Genomic DNA, 13509 nt, shown 5'->3' on the forward strand with positions numbered 1-13509 from the left:
CTGTCCATCTTCCTTCCCACCTATCCGCTCCACCCTCTACTCTGACCTATCACTATCATTTGACCCCCCACTTTCATCTGCCTATTGCATTCCTAGCTACCCTCACCCAGCCCCACCCCCTTCCATTTATCTCTCAGCCTCCTTGGGCGCCACCAACATTCCTGATGAAGGCCTGATGCTTGAAACGTCAACTTTCCTGCTCCTCAGATGCTGCCTGATTGTCTGCTTTTCCAGCACCACAGTTTTTGATTTTGATCTCCAGCATCTGCAGTCCTCACTTCTTCTGGACAATTGGGGATGGGCAGTAAATGCTGAAGCAACCAGCGATGCCAACATCAAATGAACATATTTTAAATAAAACTATTGTTTTGGAGTGACCTTACAGAGGTTTACAAAATCATGAGCGGCATGGATAGGATAAATGGACAAAGTCTGTTCCCTGGGGTGAGGGAGTCTAGAACTAGAGACCATAGGTTTAGGGTGACAGGGGAACGATATAAAAGAGACCTATATAAAAAAAAACTATAGAAGATACTCAACTTTCTCATGCAAAGAGTGGTACATGTATGGAATGTGCTGCTAGAGGAAGTGGTGGAGGCTAGTACAATTGCAACATTTTAAAGGCATCGGGGTGGGTATACTAATAGGAAGGGTTTGGAGGGATATGGGCCGGGTGCTGGCAGGTGGGACTAGATTGGGTTGGGATATCTTGTCGGCATGGACGAGTTAGACCGAAGGGTCTGTCTCCGTGATGTACATCTCTGTGACTCTGTGACTCTATTCATATAATTACCAGCTTTTTAAATGACATTCCTAAAGTGAGTTTTCAATTTGCAGGAATCAATTACAAAGAATAATGCATCTCCCTACTACTTAAATAATGTAGCAATTATTTAAAAGGAACAAATAAAAAGAGATTTGAACTCTACATAAATCAACAGCATCAAAACATCTTATCGATCTAGCTGCTCTTCCAAGAAATTATTTTTTGAAAAAAGGGTTTAGCTTATTTTTAGGCACTTCTCGGTACTGGAGAGTGGTGCAAAGCACTTGGAAGATGCTCCCATTAAGTGTCAGTGATGTCTTCAGGGCAGCAGCTTGGAAGCAAATGCACCAAACTGAAAAACAGATGCCAAGATTAGACCAAACGCTGTTTAGAATACAGTGGCTTTTTTTTAGATTAGATTAGATTACTTACAGTGTGGAAACAGGCCCTTCGGCCCAACAAGTCCACACCGACCCACCGAAGTGCAACCCACCCATACCCCTACATTTACCCCTTACCTAACACTACGGGCAATTTAGCATGGCCAATTCACCTGACCCGCATATCTTTGGACTGTGGGAGGAAACCGGTGCACCCGGAGGAAACCCACGCAGACACGGGGAGAACGTGCAAACTCCACACAGTCAGTCACCTGAGTCGGGAATTGAACCCGGGTCTCTGGCGCTGTGAGGCAGCAGTGCTAACCACTGTGCCACCGTGCTGCCCACAAGCCCACATTTTGAAGTCATGAAAACTTCAAACCACAGAATTACTATTGCATAATGTAACCTGTGGACTTCATACTGCCAAACGGTGACGATGCCTTTTGTTTACCGTGTCTACCACGGGGTCTTGAAGAAAGTTCAATAAATTCACTGCGCCACTCAATGTTACTGACCTGCAGTGAGGTGACCAGCTCCGGTTACATCTGTTCTGTCAAAGCAGAAATGAAGTGGTTAATAATAGTTTTAGTTTCAATCTACTTTACCGAATCTGTCATCAGGTGAGTGATTTCTGATTGTTTTAAAGGTACAGAAGTGAATGTATTATCTCGAGTCAAATACATAACTTGAAAAATTCACCTAGACAGAAATAAACTAATATGGATCTTTCTAGAAGACTGGATAAAGTCTAATTGTAAAGGTACAATAGAGAATTAATGAGTTAGCAGTTCATGTTCTTGTCTTGTTTCCATTTGAGTTATTAATGTTTTAAACACTAGAACAATATTACTGTTAACCATGTTGATATTTTAAGTCCAATGACTCTCCTTTGGATCACTTGCGTTCTGAATAAAAAGCACTGGACTCGAAACAGTAAACTGCTGAGTTTCTCTATAGCTTTCTGTTTCTATTTTAGATCCTTAGTATCAGCATTGTTTTGATTTTATGATATTGCTGCAACTTGTAATAGAAAGTTCATTATAAAAACAAAATGTGGCATGAAGTGCAAATCCTCAACCAGTATGTAAATCCTACGATTGCAGAGGGTTCTGTTCTGAAATTGGGACATAATTGATGTTACACTATGGTTCATGTTTTTTGTCTAGCTAAACAGATACAAGTGCAAATTTTTTAATAGCAGTGGAACTAAATAAACTGAATATTCTAAATGTCAGTCGATTACTGATGGTTAGGTACTGAACTCAAAATGGTGCCCTAGTTGTCTTTTGATTAGCATGAAAATATGTGAAATAAAAACTGAATGTTATTTTTGTATTTGCTGTTAATTTCTATTGTATAACAATAACTTAAAGTCACCAGTGAGTATTGGACACTATATTTGTGCATGGAACATTTGTTTGGAAATTCCTTGCACTTCGCATGCTTTGAAGAATGTGAAATACTTATGTTTAATGGCAAAGTATGAAACAGCATCCAAATAAAACATTAGTTTAGAAGATAATTCAATAATGTAAAACTACATTTTATAAAAGTTAACGACAATCAAAATATGGAACAATATTGGCGAAAGCATCATAGCACTATAGGAAGATTTATGCACTTGCATTTTGCATTAACTGCTTTGGTCAGAAATTGTAGGGTTGACCTATTCAAAATGATGCCATCATTGATGTCAGATTCATGAGTAAAGATTATGGAAAATTCAGAATTGGGTGCATGGCAAGGTTGAAACTCTGTACTTAAAGGGCTTTATGCAACGAAAAGATTGAGCAGCCCCTGGTAAAAGAGGCTGAAATAGCTGGTACTTTCACAATAGATTGAAGATTGGCAACTTTAATATTTAAATGGCAAGAGAAATGTGGAAAAGTGATTAATGTCTCTATGTACATAGATTGTTAATACACAGATACAAAAAGTAAATTAGAGCAGTGAATGATATTGACTTTAGTGCAAGGGAATTGGAAAATAAAGTAAGCAAGTTTGAGTTGTATAAATCCTTCATAAGACCTGTTTGGAAATATTGCTGTTTTGAATATTGTACCTTTTAAATATGTTGACCTTGAAAGGCACTGAGTACAGAATTCAGTGAAGCTTAAAGGGCTAATTTCAGGACAATTTTCATGAAGTTGGCTTGTATTCCCTTGCATTAGAAGGTTCTTCACTAACCTAACTATAGTGTTCAAAACGCTAAAAGATTTGGCAAAGAATCTAATTACATCAAACTGTGTCTAGCTTTCACTCTGTGTGTACAAGGGCATCAAAATCCCAATAATCCTCTGTAGTTCCTCATCTCTCACTGCTCAGAAAATATTTTGATTTGAATCCAAAGTGGGCGATCCTCACATTTTTCCACATGGAAAGGTAACTGCCATTTTGCCCAATCAATAAATGAAACTATTTTGTTTGATGGAGAAATCCAGAATGTGGGGGCACAATCTTAAAGTTTGGTGCAGACATGAAATTGGAAAATCCTTTTCCATACAATGGGTGTTAGAGTTCCGAGCCTCTTTTTCTCATGAGGATGTATTTTTTATTCATTCAAGAGATGGGGGCATCACTAGCACAACCACCATTTACTGCTTATCCTTAATTGCCCCTGAAAATATGATAGAACCATGGAATCATAGAATCCCTACAGTGTGGAAACAGGCCATTTGCCCCAACAAGTCTACTTTGACCCTCCATAGAGTATCCAACCCAGACCCATTTCCCTATCTATTACTTTTACATTTGCCCCTGACTAATGCACCTAATCTACACATCCCTGAATGCTATGGGCAATTTAGCATGGCCAGTTCATCTAACCTGCACATGTTTGGACAATGGGAAGAAACAGTAGCACCTGGAGGAAACCCAAGCAGACACGTGGAGAATATGCAAACTCCATACAGACAGTCGCCCGAGACTGGAATCAAACCCGGGTCCCTGCACTGTGAGGCAGTAGTGCTACACATGAGTTGCATTTTTGAACTGCTGTGGTCATTTCAGTGTAGGTACACCCACAGTGCTGCTTGGAAAGCTGTTCCAGGACTTTGACCCAGCAATAAAAGAATGACAATAAGTAATTTTATCAGCTGTTAGAAATTAAATTCAATTATTAAATCTGGAATATGAAGCTGTTTCACGTCACAATTACTGAAATTATCAATTGAAGTAAACACTGATATGATTCAGTGATATCCTTTTAGGAATGAAATCTGCAATCTGGCCTATATGTGACTCCAGACCCATAGCAATATCCACCTTATGAAATGGCCTAGGAAACCACTCAGTTCAAGGACAATTAGGGATAGCAACAAGTGCTGGCCATGCTCATATCCAATGACATAATAAAGTGAAAAAATATTGTTCCAATTCTAGGATGGTGTGTGCTTCAAGGTGAACTTGCAGATACATCTCGCAAGAAGAGTCATACCAGACGTGAAGTGTTAACTCTTTCTACAGATACTGCCAGATCTGAAGTGTTTCTCCAATGTTTTCTGTTCCTATTTAAGTTAGTAATGTTATACAGTAGAAGATAAATGTTTCTGAACAGAGGCCAAGTCATTAGTGAGATCTTATTTCAGTTAAACACACTTCTTAAAACTCATACCCTGCTGATTTTTTAGCTGCCCATGTTTATACTACCAATTCAAACCCAATTAACTGAATTAATAAATCTCACCAGTTTCTTCATTTCATTAGCTCTCAGGCTTCTCTTCTGACCATTAAATGATAACAAATTCCCCTTTTAAAATATATGAATTATATAATTAAGGGAGGCAAAAGAAAATATACAAAGCAATAACAAATGTTCTCCTTTATTTTTATTACGTATTAAAGTTGCAAGCATCTGTTTTCCAGAATGTTCAACAGGTTCTTTTAGAGCTTGCTATTTAAAGAAATTAAATAGTCGACCCCTGCTTTCCATCCATTTCAATTTGGAGATTTCCCCATTAGATTAGATTACTTACAGTGTGGAAATAGGCCCTTTGGCCCAACAAGTCCACACCGACCCACACTCATTCCCCTAATACTAAGGCCAATTCACCTGACCCGCACATCTTTGTGACGGGGGGAAGGAAACCAGAGCACCCGGAGGAAACCCACGCAGACTTGGGGAGAATGTGCAAACTCCACACAGAGAGTCGTCTGAGGCAGGAATTGAACCCGGGTCTCTGGTGCTGTGAGGCAACAGTGCTAACCACTGTGCCACCGTGACACTCACTTTTAATATTATCCGTTCTCCAGTATCGGTTTTAAAACTGCAACGGCAATCCCCAATCTTTTTTCATTCGTGCATTTTGAGTTACAGGTCATTCCGTAGTGATCGTTATCAATGTAACTTGCAATGGGTGTTGCTGCCAAAATCTTTCTAGAACTTTCTTTCAAATTCTTAGCCTCACAAAGAGAAAGGATCTCTGCTGTGACAGTTCTGTTTACAGTACGACTCTTCTTACTCTGAGCTATATACCGGAGGTGAGAGTTGATGGAGATGAGGCAATAGCAAGAGGTAGCGCAGCCAGTGGGAAGGAATTTCCTGGGAAAGATCCAAGGGATCAGTTAAAGTGTGTTTGTCTTAATGCAAGGAGTACCAGGAATAAAAATGATGAGCTTAGTGCATGGATCAGTACCTGGTGCTATGATATTGTGGCCATAACAGAGACGTGGGTTTCTCAAGGGCAGGAATGGTTGCTGGATGTTCCAGGGTTTAGAACATTTAAAAAGAATAGGGTGGGGGGAAGAAAAGGAGGGGGTGTAGCACTGCTAATCAGAGAGGGTATCACAGCTACAGAAGTTACCATTGTCGAGGAGGGTCTGCCTACTGAGTCTGTATGGGTGGAAATTAGGAACAAAGCTGAAAAATGTGTTGCTGGAAAAGCGCAGCAGGTCAGGCAGCATCAAAGGAGCAGGAGAATCGATATTTCGGGCATTAGCCCTTCTTCAGTTTTCATTTTTCAGCTCTGATCTCCAGCATTTGCAGTCCCCACTTTCTCCTTGGAAATTTGGAACAGTAAGGGAGCAGTCACCTCATTAGGGGTTTACTACAGGCCCCCCAATAGCAGCAGGGAGATTGAAGAAAGCATAGGTTGGCAGATTTTGGAAAAGTGTGAATGAACTAGGGTTGTTGTATTGGGTGACTTTAACTTTCCCAATGTTGATTGGAACCTCCTTCGAGCAGATGGTTTGGAAGGAGCTGTTTTTGTAAGGTGTGTTCAGGAGGGTTTCCTAACTCAGTACGTTGACAGGCCAACGAAGGGAGAGGCCATTTTGGATTTGGTGCTCGGCAATGAGCTATGGAGAAGGAGAGAAGCAGGCACAATGGGAGGATATTTAATTGGGGAAAAGGAAACTATGATGCTATCAGACGTGAATTGGGAAGCATGGACTGGGAGCAATTGCTCCATGGAAAGGGCACTATAGACATGTGGAGACTGTTTAAGGAACAGTTGTGAGTGATGCACAAATGTGTTCCTCTGAGACAGGCAAGAAGGGGTAAGATAAAGGAACCTTGGATGACAAGAGCAAAGGAGCTTCTCATCAAAAGAAAGAAGGCAGCTTACATAAGGTGGAGGAAGCAAGGGTCTTGCTCAGCTCGAGAGGATTACAGGCAGGCGAGGAAAGAGCTCAAAAATGGTCTGACGAGAACCAGGAGGAGGCACAAAAAAGGCTTGGCAGGAAGGATTAGGGAGAATCCAAAGGCATTTTACACATATGTGAGGAATAAGAAAATGATCAAAGAAAGAGTAGGGCCGATCAGGAGTAGCATAGGGAACTTGTGTATAGAGTCTGAGGAGGTAGGGGAAGCCCTAAATGAGTTTTTTGCTTCTGTCTTTACTAAAGAAAAGGACCTTGTAGTGAATGAAACCATTGAGGAGCAGGTAAGCATGCTGGAACGGATAGAGATTGAGGAAGCTGATGTGCTGAAAATTTTGACAAACATCAAGATTGACAAGTCACCAGGGCCAGATCAGATTTGTCCTCGGCTGCTTTGGGAAGCGAGAAATGTGATTGCTTCGCCGCTTGCAAAGATCTTTGCATCCTCGCTCTCCACAAGAGTCGTACCTGAGGACTGGAGGGAGGCAAATGTAATTCCTCTCTTCAAGAAAGGGACTAGGGAAATCCCCGGCAATTACAGACCAGTCAGTCTCACGTCTGTTGTCTGCAAGGTGTTAGAAAGGATTCTGAGGGAAAGGATTTATGACCATCTGGAAGAGCATGGCTTGATTAAATGCAGTCAGCACGGCTTTGTGAGGGGCAGGTCGTGCCTCACAAATCTTATTGAGTTCTTTGAGGATGTTACTAGACAAGTTGATGAGGGTCGAGCGGTGGATGTGGTGTATAAGGACATCAGCAAGGCATTTGATAAGGTTCCCCATGGTAAGCTCATTCAGAAGGTCAGGAGGAATGGGATACAGGGAAATGTAGTTGTCAGGATACAGAATTGCTTGGTCGGCAGAAAATGGCGAGTGGTAGTAGAAGGAAAGTATTCTGCCAGGAAGTCAGTGGTGAATGGTGTTCCACAGGGCTCTGTCCTTGGGCCTCTATTCTTTGTAATTTTTATTAATGACTTGAAGGATGGGTTAGCAAGTTTGCAGCAGACACAAAGGTTGGAGGTGGCGTTGACATTATAGAGGACTGTTGTAGGCTGCAGCGTGACATTGACAGGATGCAGAGATGGGCTGAGAGGTGGCCGATGGAATTCAACCTGGATAAATGTGAAGTGATGCATTTTGGAAGGTCGAACTTGAAAGTTGAGTACAGGATTAAAGACAGGATTCTTGGTAGTGTGGAGGAACAGTGGGATCTTGGTGTGCAGGTACATAGATCCCTTAAATTGCCACCCAAGTGGACAGGATTGTTAAGAAAGCATATGGTGTTTTGGCTTTCATTAACAGGGGGATTGAGTTTAAGAGCCGTGAGACTTTTTGCAGCTCCATAAAACTTTGGTTAGACCGCACTTGGAATATTGTGTCCAGTTCTAGTCGCCCTATTATAGGAAAGATGTGGATGCTTTGGAGAGGGTTCAGAGGAAGTTTGCCAGGATGCTTCCTGGAATGGAGGACTTATCTTACGAAGAGAGGTTGACTGAGAAATGCCCATTGATCCACCTCCCCCTCCAACTGCAGTATCCAAACAGCTTAAAACTATGACCCCTCGTGTTAACAATTTCTGTAAGCCTCTGATTGGACAACAGCTCTAGGGGTCGGTCTCTGCCTATAATCAGGAAGGTGGTCTGGTGGCAACTATTTAATTGGAAAAGTATGGCCCTGGGTTTCACTGCTGGGGAGGTGAAAATTTTCCTGCCCACATGGTGGGAATTCTGCTGACTAAAATTCAGCACTGGTCTCTGAGAGAGTGGCTGCCCATCATCAGGGGCTGTTAATATGTAGCTGCCATCCAGGCAGGACATAGAAGAGATCATAAAATGATTACAGTGTATAAGGAGACCATGTCCATGTTGACTTCCTGCAGGTCAGGTTTGAGAGGAGATTTGATAGAAGTGTTAAAAATTATTACTGTGATATTGATCTAAGGTGATTGCCAAAACAACCAACAATGGCATGTGGAAAGTTTGTTTCATATTGCAAGTGGGGGTCTGAAATATACTTCATACTGAGGACGTGAACGAGGCAGATCCACTTGAGATTTTGGACAGGGTCTGCTAGTCACACACGTCCACCCTGCAGCATGCAATTTCTTTCCTCCTTCGGTGCCTATTCACTTTGTTTTAAAGCAACCATTTCTATGGAACCCCAGCTTTTCAAATCTGTCCACGCAACTTAAACCACTGGTATTATTCTCAGAAATCTTTCTACTCCCTTTCCAAAGCATTTATAGCCTTCCTAAAATATAAATCCCAGATTTTGATGCAATACTCCCGAACAGAATTTTAGAAAAGTTCATGATGACTTCTTTGCTTTTGTACTCTAAGCTTCTGTAACTAGTATCCATGCACCTCTTATCCAATTTCTCAATTCAATATTGGCAAGGACTTCTTGATGTCACACTTTTGATTAATCACTTTAAAGATACATGGACAAAAATGAACAATAATTTCCTGCCTTTTCAGTAAATAAACAATGTGTAGTACAAACTGATCTCAAGGATGAGAAAATAATGGGAGAGCCAGTGAAATATTTGAATTGGTAGCATCTTAATATGTGAAGAACATGAATGTGTTTTGTGATCTGTATCTTGCATTTGTTCAAGTGCGATGTATTTATTTGAGAATTTAATGTATTTTACAGGATTCCTCTAATTCGTTTTAAGACAATAAGGAGAGTGCTCAGAGAAAGAAATGAACTCGAAGAATTTCTCCAAAATCACAATACAGATGCTTTTTTCCGCAAATACAATAGCTGTTATCCTTCTGAAGTTTTAATGATGCAAGATATTGGTATCACTTCAGAGCACTTATCAAATTATATGGATGTAAGTTATCTTTAAAAATGACTGGAGATAAGAAGAGATGCCACTGTTGAAAATCTGAAGTAAAAGCAGATCAGCTGCCCAATTTTCACTTTCCATGATCCAATTCACAAAATAACTTTTACATCCAGATGGTAAATTAAAACTCCACCCTGTTGAGTCAATCTGAGAAGTGAATGTAACTAGGGAATAAAGTTATGAAACCTGAAGTTATAAACCTGGGTTTATAAATGATACCCAAAACTGAGGGAATAGTAGCTAACATGGGATAGCATCTTCTGGAAGCAATTCTGTGGCATTCAACAGGAGACCTTTTAGATTTGAAGAATTTACTGTCAATATTTAAGATGGTGCAGTGGCTTTATGTTATTGTGTCTTTGACCACTTAGGCCCAATATTATGGAGAGATTAGTATTGGAACTCCACCGCAGACATTTACTGTAGTGTTTGACACTGGCTCATCTAATCTCTGGGTGCCTTCAGCCTACTGCATCAGCAAAGCATGTGGTGAGTCAAATCAAAGTTATATCGATTTATGTTCTGATCAGAAATGATTATAACTGATGTCAAATGGAAATGTAGACTTGCAGTATGTTGCTGGTTTCAAACCAACAACAGATGGCAATCCTATTGTAACTTTCATCATTATAGAAACAAATCTGTTTGGGGTCTCTCTAAGCAATGCTCGTCAACTTGCAAATTTCGCCTTCATGGGTAGGTCCATATTTTTGCTTAAAATGAATAATTCTTTGCGGAATTTTGCTTGTTTGCTTCTCTATCCTTCCTGGTTGGATGTTAAATGTAAGTATGGACCCAAGTCTTCTGGTCTCTGCATTGTTGGAGACCCCTGGAGGAATTGCATGGGAAGTTTCAATTTCTCATCGGAAATTTCCCTGCTCCCCAGAGGTTTCCAAATCTAGAGTTACAGACTTGAGACAGTTTGTGGTACTTACCTGGTCATCACCCAGGAAATGTCAGACAAATCAAATCCTACAACGTTTGGTTAACTACCTCCCAAAAACTCACATTGACACCCCCACCCCAATGCAATACTCAGTGCTTGACTATTTCCCTGACTGTCCCTCAAATTCCCCTCACACCTGACTATCTCCTGATTGATTGATTAGATTTGATTTATTGTCATCTGTACCTAAGTACAGTGAAAAGCTTTGTTTGTGAGCAGTACAGGTAGATCATAGTAAGCAAGGACATACAGATTGTTGGGTGAAAAAAACTTGGACAGAGTGAGGCTTACAGGTTTTTCTGTACAGGATGTGCATAAGGCAAGAACAATATTAACAAAATGAACATGATTTGAAGTCAGAGTCCATTCAGCAATCTAATTACAGCAGAGAAGAGGCTGTCCTTGAATCTGCTGACTATCCCTAACACATCCCTGATCCCTGACCAGACCTAATTATGCTTGCTGACCACCCTCAGCCCTGACTAGCGCCAATTACCCTGTGCCACTTATTTAGCTCCCAATCAAAACCTGACTGACCCCAAATCTAACTTTCCCAACTGTCTAATTCCAATCAGAATGGATGAACCCCCATTATGACTGGACATGACAATCCCTCCTGCCCTGACTCAACTACTCCCTGACCCATTTCATTAGCTCCCAGTCTATTCACTTTCCACCCTACCTTTTATAAACAAAAACAGAAATTACTGGAAAGGCTCAGCAGGTCTGGCAGCATCTGTGAAGAGAAATCAAAGTTAATGTTTCAGGTCAGGTGACCTTTCCTCAGAACCCTGTATAAATGTGCTTAGAGATGGACAGGGAGCAGACCTTGGTAACCAGAACAGGTGCTTCAGCGAAGTACATTATAGATAGTGTGGGAAGACAATGTCTTCTTCTGCACTGAATGTCAGCTGACTGGACACCAATTCCTGTAATATCCTCAGCGATCCTATTTATCGCATATTACTGTACCCATCTGTAAACTTGTCCACTTACCTTCCCTCACCTACTCCATTCACCAACGTCCATTCACCCATCCATTAATATTTTCACACGAGACCTTTAAATTTACCTTACCGGAACAAAAAATGTAATAAAGAGGGAGGAAGTAAACTTTGAGGATAAATTTGTAAGTAATACCAAGATGGACAGCGAGAGGGTTTCCTAATACCAATAACTTCTTTAAATATATAAAATGTAGGAGAAATGCCAAGGTGAACGTAGGTTCCTTAGAAGATGAGGCTGGGGAAATAATAACAGAGAACCAGGAAATGGCAGAAGGATTAAATATTGTATATTGTATCCATTCTTTTTTCTTTCTAGAACGACATCGACGCTTTCAATCATTTTTCTCATCATCATATTCTCCCAAAGGAAACTCTTTTGCCATACGATATGGCACTGGGCAACTCATGGGAATGATGGGTAAAGATAAAATCACAGTAAGTTTGATTACAACTATTACCTAACGTGTAAAGAATCTCAATAATCACGCAGGAGACATGCATTGTTTGAGTCGACTCTATACATAGATCCAAGTAGGTTTACCCAAAGGAGTGGGGTGGGTGGGTGGGTGTGAATCTGGCTGCTCTGTGCCAGTGAATTTAAAGATGGGGAACATTTAACCAAAGCAGGTGGTGAGTCCACCTTTTTCACACCCATCCCAGGCCTGTCCCCAATCTAATGGGGGTTGGGTAAGGCAGTCTGTTAACCCCCATGCCCAGCATGTCCCTTAATAAAGACCTCAATCCATGTCCTCCCCAATAATATTTGCAGCTGGGGATGGCAACCAGCTGAGCAGTTTGTTGCTTGGGCAAAGGCAGCAAGGTAACAGGAAGTACTTTCTTTGATGTGACTCCTGTGGGCATTGGCACCAATTCCCTTCATGATACTCCCCTCCCCCATATGCATTCCCCCCCCTCGAAATCTGGACCCTCACTCCCTCCTGGAGGTAAATTTCCTTCCTAAAACAAAATGCACATGGAAGTCTGGGGTCTACATTCTTCCCTCCCGCAGTCCCAGTAGCAGCTGGGATTACAGAGCTACACCCGATCAAATTGCCTGGCAGGTCTCAGATGTGGGACTGAGGTTCCACTCCTACCTCATTAAATGCATATTAACATGGTGGAGTTAAATTCAGCATGGTGCCAGCAGATTTTCCAACTGAGTCATAGACTCATAGAGATGTACAGCACAGAAGCAGACCCTTCAGCCCAACCCGTCCATGCCGACCAGATATCCCAATCCAATCTGGTCCCACCTGCCAGCACCTGGTCCATATCCCTCCAAACCCTTCCTATTCATATACCCATCCAAATGCCTTTTAACTGTTAGAATTGTAATATCCTCCACCACTTCTTCTGGCAGCTCATTCCATACACATACCACCCTTTGAATGAAAAAGTTGCCCCTTAGGTCTCTTTTTATTCTTTCACCCTCACCCTAAACTGATGCCCTCTAGTTCTTCTCTCCCCCACTCCAGGGAAAAGACTTTGTTTATTTATCCTATCCATCTCCATCATGATTTTATACACCTATGTAAATTTACCCCAGCCTCTTCCTATACCTCAATCCTCCAACCCTGGCAACATCCTTGTAAATCCTTTCTGAACCCTTTCAGGCTTCAAAAATCTTACCGACAGGAAGGAGAACAGAATTATATGCAATATTCCAAAAGTGGCCTAACCAATGTCATGTACAGCCGCAACATGACCTCTCAACACCTGTACTCAATATTCTGACCAATAAAGGAAATCATTCCAAACACCTTCTTTACTATCCAACCTACCTGCAACTCCACTTTCAAGGAGCTATGAACCTGCACTCCAAGGTTTCTTTGTTCAACAACACTCTTGAGGACCTTACCATTAAGTGTATAAGTCCTGGTAAGATTTGGTTTCCCAAAATGAAGTACCTTGCATTTATCTGAAATAAACTCCATCTGCCACTTCTCAGCCCATTGG

General features: G+C 41.3%; 1 protein-coding gene across 1 annotated transcript in view; it reads left to right on the forward strand.

The window, feature by feature from the left end:
* Positions 1 to 1713: 1713 nt before the first annotated feature.
* Positions 1714 to 13509, forward strand: part of LOC132825046 (cathepsin E-A-like) — a 58687-nt gene continuing 46891 nt past the window's right edge. The window contains exons 1-4 of the mRNA XM_060840052.1: positions 1714 to 1769; positions 9402 to 9585; positions 9972 to 10089; positions 11870 to 11988. Coding sequence (XP_060696035.1) covers positions 1714 to 1769; positions 9402 to 9585; positions 9972 to 10089; positions 11870 to 11988 — 477 coding nt within the window. The remainder of the gene's footprint in view (positions 1770 to 9401; positions 9586 to 9971; positions 10090 to 11869; positions 11989 to 13509) is intronic.

The sequence above is a fragment of the Hemiscyllium ocellatum genome, chromosome 19 (genome assembly GCF_020745735.1).
Source record: "Hemiscyllium ocellatum isolate sHemOce1 chromosome 19, sHemOce1.pat.X.cur, whole genome shotgun sequence".
In the NCBI taxonomy this organism is placed as follows: domain Eukaryota; kingdom Metazoa; phylum Chordata; class Chondrichthyes; order Orectolobiformes; family Hemiscylliidae; genus Hemiscyllium; species Hemiscyllium ocellatum.